The 22,475-nt window shown below is 42.1% G+C and overlaps 1 protein-coding gene across 6 annotated transcripts in view; it reads left to right on the forward strand.

Moving 5' to 3' along the window:
* Positions 1–22,475, forward strand: part of FHIP1A (FHF complex subunit HOOK interacting protein 1A) — a 147,794-nt gene that overhangs the window by 112,753 nt on the left and 12,566 nt on the right. For 5 of the 6 annotated variants that reach the window (XM_038398816.1, XM_038398819.2, XM_038398821.2 and 2 more), the window contains exons 7-10: positions 13,634–13,801; positions 16,994–17,073; positions 18,585–18,772; positions 19,298–20,344. In XM_038398816.1, the coding sequence (XP_038254744.1) occupies positions 13,634–13,801; positions 16,994–17,073; positions 18,585–18,772; positions 19,298–20,344 (1,483 nt within the window). The remainder of the gene's footprint in view (positions 1–13,633; positions 13,802–16,993; positions 17,074–18,584; positions 18,773–19,297; positions 20,345–22,475) is intronic. The other variant, XM_043513132.1, reaches the window with a different exon arrangement.

The raw sequence follows: 22,475 nt of genomic DNA on the forward strand, positions 1-22,475 counted from the left end.
TCTCTAAGGTGCCACCAGTTCTCCTTTTCTTTTTGCGAATACAGACTAAGACGGCTGCTACTCTGAAATCAAAAAAGAATAAGACCTACCCCCTTTGCCAGGTTTCAGATCTCTGGCTCCAGCCCAAGTGGGAGTATCTACACTCCTATTTTAGTCCACAGTATGAACCTGAGTCAGTTGACCCAGGCTCTGAGACTCGCTGCCATTGGTGTTTTTTTGTTTTTTTCAGTGTAGACACACCCTAAGTGTGCTTGATCTCCTCTTCCCCACCCCTTCCACCCGCCAAGGTCAAACACTTCTCTAAGTGGTTCTTATACTCTTGTTTCTAAGTTTAGTTAAGTTTCCAACGTTAAAGAGTTCTTAAAAGAAACTCTTTCTGTAGAGCAGTATCTTATGGTCCTCCATGTTGCCTCAAAACTAAGTCTGTTCCCTGCACCTACAACTGTGATATTTAAACACAAACTTTGCTGGACAGATGCATGCTGAAACAGGAAGCCAAACAGTCTGCTCAGCTGGCACAACTCCTTTTCTATTAGTAGGGGGTTGCCATTGAAGAGTTTTGTGTTCATGTCTCCATCTGAGGATGGTGAAGGAAACCCTTTCCGTCCCCCCTCATAGGAAAGATAGAGAGCCCATAAGCAGCTTTAACTCTCTCGCACAGCATTACTGTATTGGATGTCTCACTTTCTATATGGCAGCCCAGAGTTGATGGTGTCTCTATAGGGAGTTAACCGCATGCTGCCAGATTTACACTATATCTACACTGTCCAACAGTTCAAACTACAGGGGTATGAATACAGTGCCCACCAAAGTGCTGTGCTGTTAATCCCCCATGTGGATGCTGTGAGGGTAAACTAAAAGGTTCCTAGTTGGCATTGATGTAGTCCTACAATATGAACCTTTTAGTTTGTACCCAGAGTGTCCACATGGAGGAGTTACAGCGCAGCACTTAGTATACACTGTTCTTCACACCCCCGTAGTACAAACTCTGGGGCAGTGTAGACAAGCCCTGAATACTTCACCTCTGAGCAACTATGGAAAGCATTGTATCAAGATTGGGACAACAGAAGCTCAAAAATCTTGTCAGAAATAATTTATCTTTTCTGGATGAAAGTTTAAACTTTTTTACGTTCCATATCAACAGCTCCAAAGAAAATACACAAGAGCAGGAAAGTATTCTAATAGTGGTCTCTGCTTATAGTAGAGAGTACTATGGGAAATTTCATTTATTGAGAAAGCATACAATTCTGACTTCTTACAAAAAGGTGAAAATAGTTTCCATTTTTGCTAGTGAAGTCTTATAGATTTTTCTTGTAAAATGTAGTGATTTGGGTAAATTTTCTTTTTTTGGTCAATTACAGCAAAATACTATAAATTAGAATACATTTACAAAAGTTAGACTGAACTGGACAATATTTCAATCTACAGATTGGGCAGTTCTGAAGAATTTCTGTTTTGCAGTGAAAATATGTAAGACTCAAAATCCAGGATTTTCCCAAAATCCAGTTACCAAACACATAACGTTTAATTGATATTCAATTGTTATAAAAACTGGAATCTGAATGGGAAAAAAAAATCTGCTTGTATGCAACAAATGAAACCTTCTACCAGATTAAATCAAAATTATGGATTTACTGGTCAACCAGATACCCTGTGGAACCAGAAGTCCTCAATCCGGCAGCAGTGCAGGTCAGAAAAAAAAAGCACAAAAAAAAAAAAGCAAACACTGTACTGCCTTGGGGCTAAAGCCCAGAGGCTTAGGGCTTCAGCCACTGGAAGGGGTGGCGGGGAGGAGGAGGGAGGCTTGGGTCTGCAGCTGCAAGGTGGGGGGTAGAGTCAGGGCTCCGGGCTTCTTACCCTTGGGAGCACTGGGGTTCAGGGCTTTAGATGGGGTGGGAGGGAGCACTGAGGAGCATGGTGTCAGCCCGTAGCTCCGCTCACAGTTTCCATGCGGGGGGGTGTTTGTGTGTGTGGTGGGGTGGGGTGCCAGTCACAGGCACCAGCTTCCTCCTTGTTTTAGGGGTGCTCAAAGCCCACTCTGGCCCAGGCCTCACCCCCCCACTCCACCTCTTCCCCTAAGCCCCTACCCCCATCCCCACTCCTCCCCCTGCCCCCTCTGGTGCCTCCTGCACACCATGGAACAGCTGATCGCAGTAGGTGCTGGGAGGGAGGGGGAGGAGTTGATCAGCGGGGCCACTGGCGCGTGGGAGGCGCTGTGGGGGAGGGGGTAGCTGACTGCCAGTGGGTGCTAAGCCCTAATTTTTTTCTGTGGGTACTTCAGCCCTTGAGCACCCATGGAGTCAGTGCCTGTGGTGCCAGGGCTCAGGGCTTCAGCGCCGCGGCTCTATTCCTGCCTTCAGCTTCATAGGGGGTACTGGGTCTTGGGGCATTAGCTACAAGGGGAATACCAGTTTCAGCCCCAGCACTCCCCCCCGTAGCTAAAGCCCCAAGGCCCCCCTCCTCCTGGCTGAAGCAAGGAGTGGAGCCGCAGAAGCCAGGAGCGGAGCCTTGGGGCTGAAGCCCTGGCCCCAGCGCTCCCCCCCAGGTCTAAAGCGCTGAGCCCCGGTGCTCCCTGAGGGCACCCCCCCTCCCACCCTGTGGCTGCAGCCCCAATCCCCCATAGGGCTGAGCTCCATAACCTCTTTTTCAGAGTTACAGACCGTTTCATAGTTACGGGCAACCTCCATTCCCAAGGTGTCCGTAACTCTGAGGTTCTACTGTATTGGATGTGGAGAAAAAGATTCTGAATTGGGTTATCCAGTCACTCAGAGCCAAATTCTTTTTACAGTTACTCTTTTGTCAATTCAGAATAATTTTATGGATGTCTTGGGAGCTGTTCTGCGTTTACACATTTTAATTGAGAGCAGAATTTAGCTCTGAGATTAGTCTAATGTGGCCCTGGCTATGAAGTACTTGAGATTAGTTGGGCATTAGTATTTAAAAAGCTAAAAACTGTTAATATTTGTCATTAAACCAGTTAATGAGAAATTGGGCTGGCTATCACCATGTAAACGTTACTTAAGGAAATCAGATCTCCACATCAGTGATACCGCTGCTAACATTTCCTTTTTGTGGGATCTGTCAGTGGTATTTAAGACTTTTATGAACCTTTTCTTATTCACCTTTGAAGTCAATTGAATTCAGGTTTCTTTTGAAAACAGAAGTCAATTTGGCTGTTAGTAAAGTATCTGAGCTCCAAGCCTTAGTCATTAATGAACCTTCTTCAGATTCAGCAAGTCCATTGTTCTTCCAATAACATATCTTTGCTGGCTACCAAAACTTCTTTTCAATTTTCATGTTCAAAATTAACAACTTAATGCACTATTCTGCCTAAACATATTTAATGGAGGACAGACTGCACCGTCTAGTGGATCTGAGGAAAGGCTCAGATGCATCTGAGACAAACCACCTAGAACAGGGGTCTCAAACAGGTGGCCTGCAGGCCGCATGTGGCCTGCGGGGCTATTTCCTGCGGTCCACCAGCACCCTGCGGTCCCCCACCCACCGCGTTTACCTAGAGCGGCTCCGCCCAGCATGCACCGGAGGCAGGGCAGACTCCCTGCCTGCCTGCCCTGCCCCCGCGCCGCTCCGGGAAGCGGCCGGGACCTGGGGGATGTGGGGACAGGGGTCTGTGTGTTGCCAGGGCGGCTCCTCCAGGTACCTCCCCCAAAGCTCCCATTGGCCATGGTTCCGGTTCCCGGCCAATGGGAGCTGCGGGGGGCAGTGCCTGGAGGCGCGGCCAGGGCAACACACAGACCCCTGTGCCTCCCCTCCCCCAGGTTCCGGCCGCTTCCCAGAGCAGCACGGGGACACGGCAGGCAGGGAGCCTGCCCTGACCCTGGTGCACGCCGGGCTGGAGCCTGTCCCCTGAACCCCTCCTGCATCCCAACCCCCTGCCCTGAGCCCCCTGCCGTACCCCAAACCCTTCCTGGGAATGAGGGCAGGGAAGGGGTGGGAAGAGGCGGGAGCCTCATGGAAGGGGTGGTCGGGGTGCCAGTGATGTGGCCCTCAGGCCAATGTACTAATCTTCATGTGGCCCTTGTGGTCATTTGAGTTTGAGACCCCTGCCCTAAAAGGTAACGAGCAAATGCAGTTACATCTTAGGTCTTCATAAAACCCAGAAAAACTCCATAATAGGTTACTATTTTAAACCCTTGCTTCTGGGACAGACATCTCCTGTCTGAGTAGATAAGGAAGATTTTTCACTGTGCTGGAACAACTCCTTCATATATAGAAACCATTTCTAATTGCCACCCAAGAACTTAGTGCTGAGTTGATGATGTTTTTTCAAGTTATCTCACTCGTACACCTGCAGACTTGTTTTTTAATAAAGAAAGGGCAAAATGAGAGAAACTCCTGAGCCAAATCCTTCCTTAAATCAGAACATAGATTCCGCTTCCATTATACACAGTGCTGTGGGCTTCTTAATTTCTAAAGTAATTTGGAACTGAAATAATAGAAAAACACCTGCACATTCACAGCCATGCACATAGAAGAACAGTTCCTGTTCTCAAGACAGATGCTTAAACTTTCTCTTATATTTTCAGCATTTTTTAATAGATACAACCTGGGTGAGAGATTAGACTTTAACTTGGTCAGAGCAAAAAGTCTCTTTCTCCTAAAATCAGAATTTTGGAGTTCAACTTTCATATGAAGGCCTATCTGCCTCATAATGCTGTTACGTTTTGACAACATGTCACTTATACTTGAAAGAGTGCAATTTTAAAAGACAGCCTAATTTTCGGAGTTCTATGTCAGTATCCTGACATGTAAGAAATAAACACACTTTTTTTCTAGGTTACTGAACTTATAAGATGATGATACAATTAACAGAAGGTACTATATGTCTCAATATTGTATTAATGCTATGAATTCACTAGATGCGTCTTGCCACATTTTCAAAACTAACATTTGAGAGAGAGTATCAGAGGGGTAGCTGTGTTAGTCTGGATCTGTGAAAGCAGCAAAGAGTACTGTGGCACCTTATAGACTAACAGACGTATTGGAGCATAAACTTTCGTGGGTGAATACCCACTTCCTCAGATTTGAGAGAGAGTTCACCAAAAATAAGATCTGTTGAGACAAAACCTGCAAAATTCCAGTTAAGCAAATGGGACAGATTATGTTATCAGTTAACCAGTGTAAATCCAGAGTAACTCCAGTGAAGCCTATGGAGCAGTGGTCACCAACTGGTGGCTTGCGATCGACTGGTCGATTCTGGAGCCTCTGCCAGTCGATCGCAATCTCTGGCCACTAAAAGTCTGGCGGTGCAGCGAGGCTAAGGCAGGCTCACTGCCTGTCCTGGCCCCACGCTGCTCCTGGCATGTCTCTGCAGCCCCTGGGGCAGGGGGAGGCTGCCACTGCCCCTGCCCCTTCAGCACCAACTCTGCAGCTCCCATTGGCCGGGAACTTCCTAGTGGCTCTGACTAGCTCTGGTGGCAGGAGCTGCGGTGGTTCACAGCTCTGGCTCCCAATACAGCTGTTCTGGCTTTGGTGGGAGCAATGGTGATCGCTCTAGTTGCAGCAGCACTGAGGGGCATGAGCTAGAGGGAGCAGATGGCTCAACCTGGAGCTGGGCAAGGGGGACACAGAGTGGGGGAAGGAGTGAGTGTTTATTTGAATATGGGACATGTGACTGCATGTAGGGGCCCACAATAAAAACCTGCACCAACCCCCATCATTTTGTTGTTCTGCCACTGGCAGATGGGAGAAAGAGATGGGGGCAGGATGGCCCAAACTAGGTGGGACCCGGTTAGCATTTGCTGTCCTTGCTTGTTGTTAAATCTGCCCCTGCAATGGATCTCACCTTGATGCACTGTATGGTAAACCAGCTATTCAAGTACAGGACTTCTCCAAACAGATAATCAATCTACTGTGGTAATTATTTAAGATTAAGATTTACTTTGGGTTACATGAGACAAACTGGGGGATGATCATTTCTTAATGCCACTATATGGACAGGGGACTAGTTCATTACAGCATGTATATGCCTTAAGTACTGTATATCTTTGTGACTATCCAAAAATAATTTTCTACTTTAATTGGGAGTGATGTCATCCTTCTCCTTACTGAAAACCGTTTGCACAAGGAAGGATGATATTGCTTTATTCTCTGGAAAAGGCCATCACTATGCCAAATGGTGCACATCTAATCTGTCCATTCTATGGCATGTATAAAATATCTTTCGCTTTGGTATCTAACTGGCACATAGATAGTTGCTTGGTGGGAGGCACTATGAGTTCCTTCGAGGAGCAAAATGTGAAGCAGGGGCTGAATCATGATAGCCATATTCTTATGAAAGGGGGAAAAGCTGTAAATTAGCAGTAATATTGTAAGGAGCCAGCAATAAAGAATCAATGCACTTGGTTTTACACAATGAGAGTAATATATTAAACTGACACTCACAATGAAAATTATTTGACTCCTCACTATTTCAGAAGCATAGTAACTTGTGAAACCTGCATCATTTACACAGTTGCCACTCCATCATCTAATCCATCATCACAGAAGATATTTACTAAAAATGATGCCGTAATTAGAGAAGAGCACTAGATTTCAGGATGGTTTTCTCATGGTTTCTCTATTTTGAATAATCTGTAAGCAAACTTGTATCTCTTTAAGATTGTGAAGACTCGGTCAGTCTATCCTGTAGCAGAAAATACATTCAAAAGAAGATTTGTACCAGCCATTTTCTTTATGAAAAAATGTGGGGTTCTTTTAACTATTGAATAAAAATAACCTCGGATGGAAACAAATGTGGATGATAACACAAACTGTAGGCTGATCAGTAGATGAATGACATGGAAGTAGATTTTTTCCAGCTTTTTTTCTTTTAAATACTAGAATTCTATAGTAGGATTTGAAAAGACCACTTGTCTCATCCAGTCTTGACTGTTTTGAATAGGAAGGTTGAAATGTATAGGATGCTGTGAATGGTTTTGGGAAGGTTGTTTTGTTGTTTTTGTTTTGATAATTATTTAATTGTAATATTGGAAAACTCATTTATTAAGATTACCTATTCAACCCAACTTCCCTTGTAAAGGACTTTTTTGCAAGGGGATGTGTGTGGGGGAAACTCATATTTACTTGCTTTGACCAGCTCCCTTCCTTGTGATATTTCTTGATGCTTAGAAATTCAGGGATATCTGAAGAGAAGGGAGTTTTCAAACCTCAAGAAAGATAACATTTGAAGGCATGGGGAAAGTTTCAGGTGATCCTCTTTGTTTTTTCAAACTTGTTCATATAAAGCCAAATCCGGAGCGCCTTAATGGGGTCCCACTCTGAGAAACTCCTATTGAAATCAATGTCTACAATGAAACAAGGTCTCAGATTTGGCCTTGGTGAATAGCAATGACATGGGCAGTAAACACTTGCATTCTCTGGGAACCAGGGATGTATCTCTGATGCTAGGACTGTATTAGGAGCAGGTTAGACAAACACCTGTAAGGGATGGTCTAGATCAGTGTTTTCCAAACTTGAGATGCTGATTGTTCAGGGAAAGCCCATGGCAGGCCAGGCCGGTTTGTTTACCTGCTGCAGCCACAGGTTTGGCCAATCACGGCTCCCCTGGCTGGGGTTCACCGCTGCAGCAGCTGGTACATCCCTCAGCCCGTGCCATTTCCTGCAGCCCCCATTGGCCTGCAGCAGCGAACCGCAACCAGTGGGAGCCGTGATCGGCCGAACCTGCGGACGCGGCAGGTAGACAAACCGGCCCAGCCCGCCAGGGGCTTTCCCTGAACAAGCGGTGTCCCAAGTTTGGGAAACACTGGTCTAGATAATACTTAGTCCAGCCATGCGTACAGGGGACTGGACTAGATGACCTCTCAAGGTCCCTTCCAGTCCTATGATTCTGTATCCTATCTGTATGCTGTAAAGAAATTGATATGAATGTCTTCTAGAGAATCAAACCCGATATATTGCACTTAACTCAGGACACAGTCTCCAATCTGTTCAAAAGGGAGAGAGGCAAATTGAAGGTTAAAGAAGAGAATAAAGAAAACAGCACTATAGTTAAAATATAGTGTTTCGGGGCCTTCAAGCACTTCCAATGCTCCCACTGACTCCAACGAGCTGCCTCACAATGCTAGTGAGAAAGGTTTTGTGACTTTTCCACCTTTGACCGGATACTCTGTAAGATCAGAAGTTGTTTCATTTTTCTCTGGTGTAATAGGTAGGAGTTTTCCTTGCTAAAAGTCTCTAAAGTCAAAACTGGAGGGAGGCGGTTAAATAAAAGTAAAAATTGTTTGGCATAAAGCAGAAGTTAAGAGAGGAATCACAAAATGTATGACAAGTGTAAATGAATACATCCATTTAGCTATTGTGAAGGCATTGCTGGGTGAGCCCAAAACTTGAGTTATGAAATTTCTCCCTCATCTGTAGTCTAGTCTCTGTGTTTTGTGTAAACTTTCACTGCAAGACAGTGTTCTCTCTTCTTAATATACTCCTTTCCCTTTCAGTCTGGAAATGCAGATACTTCATTATGTAGGGAGGCCCATCGTCTTGGTGTCCGTGTGGAATAGAACAATGTGTTTCTCCAATCAGGATTCATCTTTGTTGTAGCGTAAATGATTTTGTTCTTATTTTGTTAGATATTTTTTTCTTGTATTCTTGGTGTTTTTCCTGAATACTAATTTGCATTTAATAAAAAGGATTTACACACTTCCCAAAATCCCTCTCCCAAAGACATTTAATCCTATTGGAATCCAGAAAGTGGACGGGCTTCTGCCCACCCACTGCTAAAGGACCCTCCCTCAGCCTGAGGAGAGGATCCATAGGACCTGGAAACCAAGTGATTTCCGGGGACAACTAATGAAATAACAGGGACAGGAGTGCAGTCAAAGGGTCAAACGAAGGAACTTGAGGGGGACATATCCCTTGCAGGTGTTTGTCTAACCTGCTCCTAAAACAGTCCTAGCATTAAAGGCATTTAATTGAAGGCAAGAGAACCAGCCGGTAGTCTGCAGAAAATTTAATTAATTTCCTTGTTTTTGATATGTTTTAAGAAAAACTGCTTCAGGATCAGCCATGTAAATGAACTAAGTCCCAGTTTCCAGGCTAACTGTCCTATACAGGGCTTGCTCTAGGTTTTTTGCCCCCCAAGCAAAAAATTTGCCGCCCCAAGCTCTGAGAGCGCAACTGCCCAAGCAAAAAAAAAAAAAGGTGGTCGGAATGCCGCCCCTGGAATTGTGCCGCCCCAAGCACGTGCTTGCTTTGCTAGTGCCTAGAGCCGGTCCTGGTCCTATAACATAAACAGAATACAATATTTCATTTCCCCAGGTTTCCAGAGAAAGTAATTTATATAGGACAGAGACACCAACTGTCTCAAATAGCATGAAAGAAAACAAAAGCAAAAAAATGTGAGATGAAGAGGAGATACACAGAGACCTGATAAACTAATTTGAAAAATCCAGTTGCCACCTTTAATGGCTCCTTTTCCCAAGCCATGGGAGGTAGAACCCATGGCATGTAGTTGAGTAATTTCTGACAAACAGCAGCAATCTTTTTCATTAGCTAGGTGGTGGGCTGGGCTCCCCCAGGCGAGTTTATATAAATACACATTATAGATATAATTACACACACAAATTATGTTAAAAGAACCCTCTTAAGGTTGCAAACCTGAGCAATCTTTTGTACGTGACAAATCTGAGGAATTGTCACAAATTGAAGTGTCACTAGAGGAGGTTTTGGAATTAATTGAGAAACTTAACGGTAACAAGTCACCAGGACCAGATGGCATTCACCCAAGAGTTCTGAAAGAACTCAAACGTGAAACTGTGGAACTTTTAACTATGGTTTGTAACCTGTCCTTTAAATCAGCTACTGTACCCAATGCTGGAAGATAGCTAATGTAACGCCAATATATAAGAAGGGCTCTAGAGGTGATCCAGGCAATTACAGACCAGTAAGTCTAACATCAGTACCGGGCAAATTAGTTGAAACAATAATAAAGAATAAAATTGTCAGACAAAGAAGAACATAAATTGTTGTGCAAAAGTCAACATGGTTTCTGTAAAGGGAGATCACATCTTACTAATCTGTTGGAGTTCTTTGAGGGGGTCAACAAACATCCAAGGGGGATCCCAGTGGACATAGTGTATTTAGATTTCCAGAAAGCTTTTGACAAGGTCCCTCACCAAATTACATAAATTATGTTGCTCTTACATAAATTAAGTTGTCATGGGAAGATCCTTTCATGGATTGAGAACTGGTTAAAAGATAGGGAATAAAGGGTAGGAATAAATGGTAAATTTTCAGAATGGAGAGGGATAACTACTGGTGTTCCCCAAGGATCAGTCCTAGGACCAATCCTATTCAACTTATTCATAAATGATCTGGAGAAAGGGGTAAACAGTGAGGTGGCAAAGTTTGCAGATGATATTAAACTGCTCAAGATAGTTAAGACCAAAGCAGACTGAAGAACTTCAAAAAGATCTCACAAAACTAAGTGATTGGGCAACAAAATGGCAAATGAAATTTAATGTGGATAAATGTAAAGTAATGTACATTGGAAAAAATAACCCCAACTATACATACACTATGATGGGGGATAATTTAGCTACAACTAATCAGGAGAAAGATCTTGGAGTCATCGTGGATAGTTCTTTGAAGACGTCCACGCAGTGTGCAGTGGCAGTCAAAAAAGCAAACGGGATGTTAGGAATCATTAAAAAAGGGATAGAGAATAAGACGGAGAATATCTTATTGCCCTTATATAAATCCATTGTACACCCACATCTTGAATATGGTGTCCAGATGTGGTCCCCCATCTCAAAAAAGATATACTGGCATTAGAAAAGGTACAGAAAAGGGCAACTAAAATGATTAGGGGTTTGGAATGGGTCCCATATGAGGAGAGATTAAAGAGGCTAGGACTTCTCAGCTTGGAAAAGAGGAGACTAAGGGGGGATATGATAGAGGTATATAAAATCATGAGTGGTGTGAAGAATGGGATGGGGAAAAGTTATTTACTTGTTCCCATAGTATAAGAACTAGGGGCCACCAAATGAAATTAATGGATAGCAGGTTTAAAACAAATAAAGGAAGTTCTTCTTCACTCAGCTCACAGTCAACCTGTGGAACTCCTTGCCTGAGGAGGTTGTGAAGGCTAGGACTATAACTCACCATTCTCTGTGTGTGTCCTTAAAGAACAAAACTGGGGGGTGGACAGACAGGAACAGACAGAAGCTACTGAAAAAAATGTCATCATGATGGCTGCTACCCCACCATCTCCTGATATCCCAGATCCCAACCAGTTCTCAAATTTGTACTAATTATAAGAAATGTCCTGAGCACACTAGGCCAGAGAGAGGGATCCAGATAAAATTGCCACCTCCACCAGACTGAATCCCAGTCACCACCTGGGATGAAATGAGATCAGACTTTAACAGCAGCAACTCAACTAACTACTCTTTTTCCCAAAAAGGACAGTTATTAGCATCTTTATTACCATTTAACTGACTGTCAAACAAGATTTTTCCTTTTCTCTCTCCAGCTAAAGGGAAAGGGAACAAGTGATGTTGTTAAACGTGAAAGTCTTACTTAATATTTTACATTTCAGATGCTTTAACTGTTTTTCCTTCTCTTCTGTATCTTCAATAAAATGTTAAAAGGATTGTTAATGGTGCATTTGTTATGGTACTGTACAGGCTATTGAGCCCCGAACCTTATTTAACACTCTTTGATATCGGACAGTGACTGGGTTATGTTAACAAGTTTGGCCCATATATTCCATCAATACTGTGTGATCATGTAATCAAAGACTGTGTAGTGTCATAATGCATACGCAGAAGGGGGCTGAATTAAGGCTGCCGAGGCAATCTTAATTTTGGCATTTTCTAACTATTAAGTGCTTGATTTCCCAATCTTAATAATCTTCTAACTTTTGTGTGTGTGTGTGTGTGTGTGTGTGTGTGTGTGTGTGTGTGTGTGTGTGTGTAACGTATAAACTGTACTGCTAGCATCTAAGTTAGAGTGTAGGATCCTTGGTGCATGAGCTATGTCTTCATCTCTGCTTCATCATTGCTGAGCATACTTTCCTAGTTCATAAATAATACATTCAACTAATGTGTAGCTGGTTTTACTGAGTCTGCAGAGCCAGTGAGAATGGGATGCAGAGTACAGGCTGTGGCCATGAATTTCCTCTTTTGTGTCCTATATTCTCTTCCTTTTTTATTATGTTTGAGAATGAGATTTGTTTTAGACTAAGTTTATGGTAACAGACCAAGAAGATGAACTCCTGATTTTTTTTTCTTGATGAAGGATTATGACCAGCTTGCATTAGTACAGTATCTTTTTTTCCTAATGAAAAAGGGAGTTAGTAGTCAAAACTACCTGAACTATTAACATCAGGCAGAGAGGCAGTGTATAAATAAAAGGATAAAGCTTCAAAAAGAGAGTGAATGACCACCTCCAAATTTAGAGGTACTTGGAGTCTTCCACATTTCTACACAGTTCATAAGACTGTACACAATATTCCTATGTTCTGTCACTAGTGGAAACAAGATTGTTCTGCAGGTGATCCTAATAAATGTGTTAAAAGGAATCGGCAACATGACATTCCTGTGTGCGTAGCTAACATGCAGCATAATGGAACTAGGATTTTAATATTTACAGCATGTTACGCAAATGCTGCCCTTCCGAGTACTTTCTAAATCCTCTTAGCTTTTAAGTGACAGCTTTGATTCTTTTTTAATAAAATCTGTCTTTTCATTCATCCAGTTAAGAGTGGTAAACAAAAGATGTTTAATGCCCCTTTTCTTATAGACAGATTCCTGTATGTAAGGATTTGTCTTTGTACACGTAAGCTTATTAGGCTCGTATGTAGCTATTTTTAAAAAGCTGACTTTGCAGCATCAGTGCATGATGCAGAGGCAGTCTTTGGAATGCTTTGTGCCTTGCCAGCACATATTGTCAATAGATAAGCTTAAAAAAAACCCCTATGTTAGCAAAATAACATGCAATATAAATTTTGATGCATGAATACCAAATACTTGGGCCTGAAATCTGGTAGGAAACTTTGTGCATCAATCTTCTCTTGTGTGTGTGTGTGTGTGTGTGTGTGTGTGTGTGTGTGTATATTTGGAGTAGGGGTTAAAGTGCTGTTGGAAAATAAGAAGTGGAAAGGTAAAGAAGAAATACAACTTGGTGAAGGGATTTTTTTTTTAAAAAGACCCCTATATCCTGTTTTGTTGGTTCATTCATTGTTTGCTCTTTACTGTTGTTCCTTTTTAGGGGTGAGGCATATGCTGATATTCAATATATTCCTCTGAATACCAAATAAATGACTTTACCATTTCCTGAATGCAAATCTGAACAGTGGCAGGAGAATGGAGCCAGCCTGGTGGTAGAGGAATGGTGATGAGGGTCTCAAGTTATTTGTGAACCAGTGTTGTATTTCAGCAGATAGAGGGGGGGTGGTACTTTTTTTAACTCATCAAATCATTGAAATAAGAACAAAAATATTTGATTTTTTGAATAAGTCAGAGGCTTTCTATTCCACATACTTAAAAGCAAAAAGCACAAAATGTGCTTATTATAGTGTATCGTGTGTATAGTGTTACTGCAGAAGCCACACATAATGTAAGCACAGTGGTGGTGTTTGTAGGGTGTACACTTACCATATATTTGCTTGTAGGTGACTGTGGAGGAGGTAATGACTACAACTGCATACCTGGATCTCTTTTTACGCAGTGTTTCAGAGCCAGCTCTACTCCAGATTTTCTTGCGTTTCATCCTGCTGCACCAGCATGAGAACGTGCACATCCTAGATACACTCACGAGCCGAATCAACACTCCATTTCAGGTAAGGCAAGCAGGAGGGGAGCAAGTGTGCTTTTGATGAATTTGGGTTAAGAGACTTAGTGGGAGCTTCATCATATCTGTATTTACTATGGGTCTGTTTAACCTTTAACTGAATTTCCTTTCGTACCTGATTCTGATCTAAACATAATGTTGTTTTGTTGTAATTGTTGTCACTTAGCCACTATAGTGATGAGCGGTTTGGGAGTGTGTGAGATAGCTGTAGAGTGGTTGAAGGAGAGACTATGGGGCTTCTAGGAGCTTAACTTCTGCCACAAAATAGAAAGTAAGTTTGGAGTAATTTACCTGCTTCTAGTGGAGTTATTCGCACTCTGGATACTGCTAAATTATTTCTGCCATAAATAACTCATCCCTGAGATTTATACAAATATTCAAGAAGAACAATTTTGGTGGCCTTATGAAATAGCTCAGAATACACTAAGTAACAGGCATTTTCAAGTAATTTTAACAGAAGGAACTACCCAGCCCCAAAACCATGAGATCATTATAACCACCGTGCTTCCAAATTACCTCAGTTAAGCACTGTCAATATGCCCCGTTTGTTCTTCAGGAACCAAGTATAAACCTCTCCAGCATGTTCGTTTACCAGTTATGTGGCCTGCTGCTTTGTTTATAAGAGCAGTTTTGTTTGCCTTGCTTTGCTTTGTTTGGCTGTGTATTTAAATAATCAGATTTCCCTCTTCTCTGCAGCACAGACACCTTTAGTATGCAGGGTTTATCGCAGGCTAAGGCTACAGTTTTGCAGACAGCCCCTTGTTAAAATATTTACAGCATATCACTGTAGGGCGCAGTGCTTCTCAAACTATCTGATATGGGGGACTTGCAGTTTTTTTTTTCCAACGTGCGCGCAGACCGGCAGCTGATGGCTAGCAGAACGGCACCGGTCCGCGCACCACCACCTTGAGTAGTACTGCTGTAGAGTAACATGTGGTACAAGTGCAGGTAAAGCCAGAGAATCAGTATGTGCATTACATTTGTAGTAGAGACAGCAGCTTGGACTAGAATTTAGGAATGGGAGTGCATGCATCTATGGATATATGTTGCTGTTATTGCATTTCAGAGATGGATTAACTCTGAAAACTCATAAACAGCTTTTGTAGACAAAAAAATGCAGATGTTGTCTTGGATAATCATAATAGTTCCACAGGCAAAGGAAATGGGTATTGTAAAGAATTCTTCAGCCCTGAGCAACTCAGGATCTCGGCCAGAATGGTTTGTGATACTCAATGAGTTTTCTCCAGTATAGCTTGGCCAAGTGCAAACGCTAGAATTGCAGCTTTTTGTAGACTTCCATAGAACAAAAGCTGCATACATTATTATTGCTGAACAGACTTCTTAATAATTGATAGGATTAAATTTACAACTCTTTTGGCCACCTATCCATACATATAAAAACCGTCCTCTGTTTCCTGCTAGTACATTTTACATACTTGTTTTCCTTTAATGAAATACAAATAGACTGTCTCTGCTTATTCAAATGCATGTTGCTTTCTCATTTTTCTTTACAACTCTATTAGGAATTCAAGAGATGCTTCTATATAAATAACACGGTATTTAGTGTAAATAATGTACCTTCAATAACATTTAAGGAAGTCATTTTGATTTTCTTTAGCAATCATTATTTTGAACCCTTAAACCACTTAGAACAACTCTCCACAAATCACAATAAGGAAACAAGGAGAGCTCCTCACCAATCTTTTCCCTTTATCTCCAAAACACCCCAACTCTCTCCCTAATGACCGATCCCTCTCTCTACCTTTGCAAAGACTTGACCTCCTCCTAAGGCTCCTGCAATTCTCCTTCAACCTACCCACTTCTGGGAAGAATCCCACTTTCCTGTCATCTCCTCACCTATTTCCTCACTGCAGCCTTCTCCAACTCCCTACACAGTCACAAGGTTGTGGCTGACTAGTCTCTTCCTGTTAGCTTCCAATATTACTGATCGTACCTAACCTACCTTATACTTGTACCTCTCTTTTATTGGACCAACTTCTGTTGGTGAAAGAGAGAAGCGTTTGAGCTACACAGAGCTCTTCTTCAGGTACAGGTGGCATTTAAATGGGTCATATGATCAGGATTTCCAGCAGGAATCTGTTAATTGTTCTGAGCAAGTGTCAGGTACCGTCCTCTTTCCTTGGACTAATGTTCTTTTACCTGCCCAACTTAAGGACACCTCTGTAGTTCTTCACCAAGACAGTGAACGTTTTTAGAAGGGTTAAAGCACATATGTGTAATTTAATGCCAACGAAGATAATTTTGAAATTCAAGTTCCCAATCTCCCTTCAGTCTAGTGTAAACTAAAATAGGTACTGCAACATCATAAATAACTTTCACCCTGCCCAGCAACCTCAACACTTTTGTCCTGGATAGATAAACAATTAGCCTCCCCTATACACATAGGGTCAGTCATTCATTACCAGGAAACATGCTGCTTTCACAAAAGAGGTTTCTCTCAGGGTATGTCTACACTAGAGCTGGAGACATACCGTGCTAGTTGTGATTGAGGCAGGGTACTAAAACTGGAAGTGTACCTGCGCTGGCACAAGTGGCGGGTCAGGCTAGCCACCCCAAGTACATACTTAGCATTTTGGATAGGATTGTACTTGAGGCAGCTAGTCCTCATTTTTATTTTTAGCTCACCAGCTTTCAGAGCTATTGCATGTATGTCTACTTGAGCTGGAATTTACACCTTCCAGCTCTAGTGTAGACATACCCTTAGTTTGTGAGATAACTGAACTCTTTCCAGCAAATGCCTCCAGCTGGTTAAACTACGTGTGTCAGAGGTAAAAGCTATGCTTTATCCATTGAGTTGGCCAGAGTCCCTTTATTGCTGAAACCAAATTAAATTAAATTGTCTAAATTCGCAAAATTCCTTTGAAAGGTGTGCTATTTCTCACTTTTCAGTTCTTGCAAACTTTTCTTCTTCAGCTTCTTAAAAAGCAAATTTCTGGTTTGTGTGTATTTTATAAAAATATATTTTGGTGTATGTATAACTTCAGGTATCTAATAAAATCCTACCAGGGTGCTGACAGAATGAAATAAGCATACTTTCAGTCTCTGATAAAGCACTAAATTCAGGCTGTGCTTTCTGTAATGCAGAATTAAATTTACCTCATAGAAGGAAGGAAAGTTACAATTGCCAGATCAAAAACTGACTGTGTATATCATTTCCCAGCTCTGTGTGGTATCTTTGGCATTGTTCAGAACACTCATCGGCTTACACTGTGAAGATGTGATGTTACAGCTAGTTTTAAGGTAAAATCCACACTCCTTTTTCTATTCTGATTCTCCAGTAAGAAGTCTCTGGATGTACAGCTAGCGCTCTTAAAAGGAACAAGCAAACAAATATAGGGATAAAACATATATGTTTCTGACACAAATATACCAAACCAAGAGAGGCACAGTTTATATATCCTATCATACCCAGGCACAATGGGAGATACTGGTTTTCACATATTCTTTTGTTGTAATTTATTTGTAGAAAAGTGGGGGAACAGAATCCATGGATTATTTACCACCTCTAAATGTTCCCTGGTTCTAAATTTATAATATTTTTTCTCTTCTGAACATTTTCTCTCATGAATTATAATCTGCTAAACACACTATGAAGCAGGGCTATATTTACTTTTTTTTGCAGCTTCCAAACCTTTTTACTCCCCCTTGCCCAGGAATTTCTCAGATAAATTCCTGACCTGTTGTACTCCAGGGTAGAAGGACATGCAACTTTAATTGTACAATGTCCCCTCAGTTTACATTTTATTTTATTTTTCTAGCTGCTTCTCTTTATTCTTTTTATGTTATTATTTTAACAAGTGTGGCTGGCATGTCTGTTAAAATTAGATTAAATTGGATCAAATAGGTCACTGGTAATTAATCTCAGATGTATTAACAGTGACCTAATCAGATCATTAACTCCACTGGAAATCCAGGGTTGTTAGCTATCTCTCCGTGTCTCTTTCCCCTCCCTCCAATACAATTTACACTGGGATCCCATCCAGTCCCTGCTGGTGTATGTGGCTACATAAGTAGGTACTGAACCAGATCCTTATATAACTTTGTGGGGAACTTGGATTTGGTACGATTCCTCCATTGATTTTAACAGAGGTGAGTGCTACATTTATTTTTGTATTGTGTTATTTATTTGGGGAATCGCTTGTTATTAAACACTGATTTACTTTAAATGACAAAACACCAATCTAGTTAACCCCTAAATCACTCTAAGAAACAGAATGCAAGTATGTGCTATGTCTGCTCCTGTGCCCAAGAGCTTTATATGTTGATTCTTCCCAACAAAATGACCCAGGTGGACTTCTTTGTTGCTAGTCCCTTCCCTGCCTCAATTCACTGCCTCAATTTGCATTTATGTGCTAGCTCTTTCTGTGGACTGGGCTCTCCAACCCTTCCTCCCTAACTCATCCTGAATAGATCCAGACAAACTGGCGCCCTCTGGCATATGCCCCTCCCTGCCCACATTTAGGACAATGCTCTGACACAGCCCTGGTCTAGTGGTTTCCTGTAACTACGCTCACAGGCATTTCCTCCCAGGAGTGACTGTCCTTCCCTTCCTCCTCTACACTGGAGCCCTGTGGATCAGACTCGAGACCTACCCAGAAAGCTGTTCTTAGGGAGATAACTGTAATTTGGCAGATAGTGTTCTTTTAATTTGAGCAAAGGGGGGAAGGTGAGAGGAGAATTTTCCACATAGCTACTCTCCTTAAAATACACAGAATGATGTGGGCGTGTAATGATTGGCTTTATTGTTTCAGATATCTGATCCCATGTAATCACATGATGTTGAGTCAAAGATGGGCTGTGAGGGAAAGAGACTGTTATTCAGTATCTGCTGCTAAACTTCTTGCTTTGACCCCAGTCTGCTGCTCTACTGGGATTACACTGACTGTTGAAAACCAATCAAAAGATTACATCCTATGGACAAAGGCCACACCCAATGCAGGTAAACACTGGGCATGCACTGTGCTGTGAAGGGGTTAGTTTGGAATATCCTCAGCCTAGGGTGGGAAAGTGAACATAGTTAATATCAAAAAAGTGTATTTACTATTAAGATTTCACAAACAATATGAAATTATTCTGGATTGGAGAGGGCCGGCATTTAATTACTCACACATGGCAGCTCTATCAAATCTGTATTTTAAAGAATATCCCCGTTGGATGTACATTCACAAAAACGTGTGAAGATATGGCTACTATCTTATGCTACTGGAGGGGCAGTGTGGTCTTATGGATTGGGCTCCAGGCTGGTCTCTCAGAATTCCTGAATTCTAATGCTGACTCCGGATTAGACACAGTCATGAGCAGCCATGAGCAAATCTCTTAACCTCTGTGCCTTGATTACCCATCCCCTTTGGGTGCTTGAGGCAAAAGTATCTTCCTGCCCTTCTTAGCAGCTGCCTTGCATTATTGTAGGGAGTTCAGTTTGATTTTTTTTTATCATATTGTGAATACTCTTGTTTTATCTCAGGTTCTTCCGTAGGCTATTGCGAATCCATGTGCATTGTGAAATATGGAAGAACTGTGGACATCAGTTACCTGCAGTACCTGTGGGAAGCTGAAGCCATCATTCTCCACTGCATGAGAGACTGCCGGGTTTGGTCTGCCCCATATGATGGGGAAGACCCTGACCCAGACACCTTTATCCAAACTCTGGCAGAGGAGAACAGTAAAAGTGTGGAGCACCCTATGCTCCGACTCCAGCAGCAAAATTCCAGTAACTGCAGTTCTTCTCAAATTACTCCACTGGGAGAGAAGATACAGTTAGAGCTGGAATGGGATGACAGCTACGACACAGGGATTTCTCCTGGGTCTGATGTGAGTTCACCCCAGTCTTTTGATGATCTAGGGACTGTAGAGAGACAACTGCCTGCAGAGCCACCAAAGCACATTCAGGAGATGAAGAAGAATGCAATCATGCTTGTCAGAGGGTCTTACATAGAAGAATCAGATTTTCAGGATGATGTCATGGTTTACAGGTTATGTGCCCAAAAGGATGCTCAGGATGATGACAATTCCAAGGACGAAACTTTAAGTACAGTAACTGAAACTCAAAATACAATTCAAAGCCAGCCCATTAAGAGGTCTTTGAAAAACTCACATCCAGAAACAGACTTAAAGGAACACAATAGGAAAAATTCAGGTTTGCTTCAGGATGTAACAAAGGAACAAATAAACCAAAAAGCTGTTGAAACAGACCGACAACCAGACTTAGAGCTGAAACTCTCTCCTCCAGAAGCAGATCAAAACTCAAATGTGAGGCTGCTGAGCCCAGATAGTGAGGAATTCATTGCACAATATGACAAAATTATTGAAGAACTGGATTCTAACACAACAGGCTTGTTAGAGGAGCAGAAATTGTTGGCACCTGATCCTGTATCTCCAGTGGAAGAGGAGGAGGACTTTGAAAATTTTTCGGTGGACACTCCCTCTACAGAAAGTATACTGTCTCCATTTGGGCTAAAGGAGGATACGTTTTCCAACCATCCTGCAAGGAGCCAGAATGCTGCATTTACAGGTGGAATTTTCTCATTAATTAAATTCTTTTTGATGTTCTTTTACCATGTTTGTTACGGTTTATCAGATCCAACCAAGAACAGGATCTCATTGTAACCGGCAGTGTACGAATATCGAATAAGAGACAGTCCCTTAACTGAGCAGCTTACAATCTAAATCAGTAAGAAAGGAAAAGGGTTGGGGAAAGGGGTGGAACACGCACAAGAATAATATGATGGCAATGAACATCAGATTAGGTCCACGGGATTTCTGGTTTGTTTAAAAAACCCTTTAGTGGGGGGTCATGGTAGAAGGAGATTAGCTACACCGAAATAGAAAGGAAAGGAAAGGAAAGTGCATTGGTGGCCATAAGAGAGATGGCAGGAGAGGTTGGAACAACAGTCAATCAGCAGAGGAGAGAGGTGTTAACCAATATGAAGGACAGAGGGGTAACATGAATAACAGTAACCCATTATGGTACTGTTAAATTAATGTTATTTACTGTAATACAATATACCTATGCCATGAAAGTCTGTGGTGCTGTTCTTGGGCTGAAGTTTTTGACCTTCATATTTGTTTAGTTTATGTTATAAAATTTTAGAACAAGACCAGCACCAAACTACTGTCCTAACCACATCATTCCAGGGAACAATCCTGCCATTGTGAGTGGTTGGACTATCTCACCTAATAGAATGAGTACATTTAAAATGTCCCATTTCTGCAGGTGCTTTGCTGCCTATACAGCAGCATATGCAACGTAACAGAAAAATGATAAGGAGTACTTGTGGCACCTTAGAGACTAACAAATTTATTAGAGCATAAGCTTTCGTGAGCTACAGCTCACTTCATCGGATGCATTTGGTGGAAAAATGCATCCGATGAAGTGAGCTGTAGCTCACGAAAGCTTATGCTCTAATAAATTTGTTAGTCTTTAAGGTGCCACAAGTACTCCTTTTCTTTTTGCGAATACAGACTAACACGGCTGCTACTCTGAAACCTGTCATTATGCAAGAAAAATGATAGGCTGCTCTGCCACCGTTTGTTGCTATTTCTCTTTTGTGCACCAGGTGGCAGCGCTGTTGTCATTTCTGCATACACCTCTCTGCAAGCAGGTCTAGGCACCTTGCTTTTCAAATGCCAGTGGCACCCTCACTGTTGTGTTTTTCTCTTGTGCCAGGCATCCAGTGAAATTTGGCCACAGAATTGTATCTAAATCATTGGAAGGACACAATGTATTCAGGCATGCTTAACCACAGCAAAGCCTGTAAGGGCTGACTCTAAATAACTCAGGATACATTAATCTTTTAAAAAGACCAGGAGTACTTGTGGCACCTTAGAGATTAACAAATTTATCTGAGCATAAGCTTTCGTGAGCGACAGTTCACTCCATCAGATGCATGTAGCTCACGGAAGCTTATGCTCAAATAAATTTGCTAGTCTCTAAGGTGCCACAAGTACTCCTTTTCTTTTTGCGGATACAGACTAACATGGCTGCCACTCTGAAACCTGTCATTAATCTTTTAGTCATTGAAATGCAGCCTTTGAAATGTGGCCAGCAGGCCTGGTGTTCAGTCTTTATTTGAGGAAGGCAACTTGGTTTTCAAGTGCATTTGCCACTACTGCTGTGATGAGTTCTCTGTACCAGGCAATCAGAAGCTCCCCCATGTCCCTAGGTCACATCTGGCTCTGTCAGTCTTCTGTCATTCCCTGTCAAACATAGTTCAGATACTTTGGCCACATCCCTTTTTGTCTGTGTCAAGTCCTCTTCTTCCCTTTCACTTCCTTTCAAACAAAGCTTTGCTACTACCCCTCCCAAGCCGTGTTTCTCTCTTTGTCTCTTCACTCTATTTCAAATGGTCTTTTAACTGGTGCCGAGTGGGGAAGACATTGGCAAAGTTGACTCTGCAATGGGGGTTACACTATCACTCATACAAATAACATTTCAGCCATCTCTATGTTACTATACAGAAATAGTATTTTGCATATAATTTGGATCCAGTTTTTACATTATGTGTTGGTCTAGGGCTCTGATTTGACTGTGTCAACTTTGTGTTATGGGGCGCTATTACAGGAAGGAGCTTTGTTCTACAGAATCAAATGTCAAAACCAAGTTTCCCATTACCAGTACATCCCACCAGTGTGTAGACATGCTG

This window comes from Dermochelys coriacea, chromosome 4 (genome assembly GCF_009764565.3).
Source record: "Dermochelys coriacea isolate rDerCor1 chromosome 4, rDerCor1.pri.v4, whole genome shotgun sequence".
Lineage (NCBI taxonomy): Eukaryota > Metazoa > Chordata > Testudines > Dermochelyidae > Dermochelys > Dermochelys coriacea.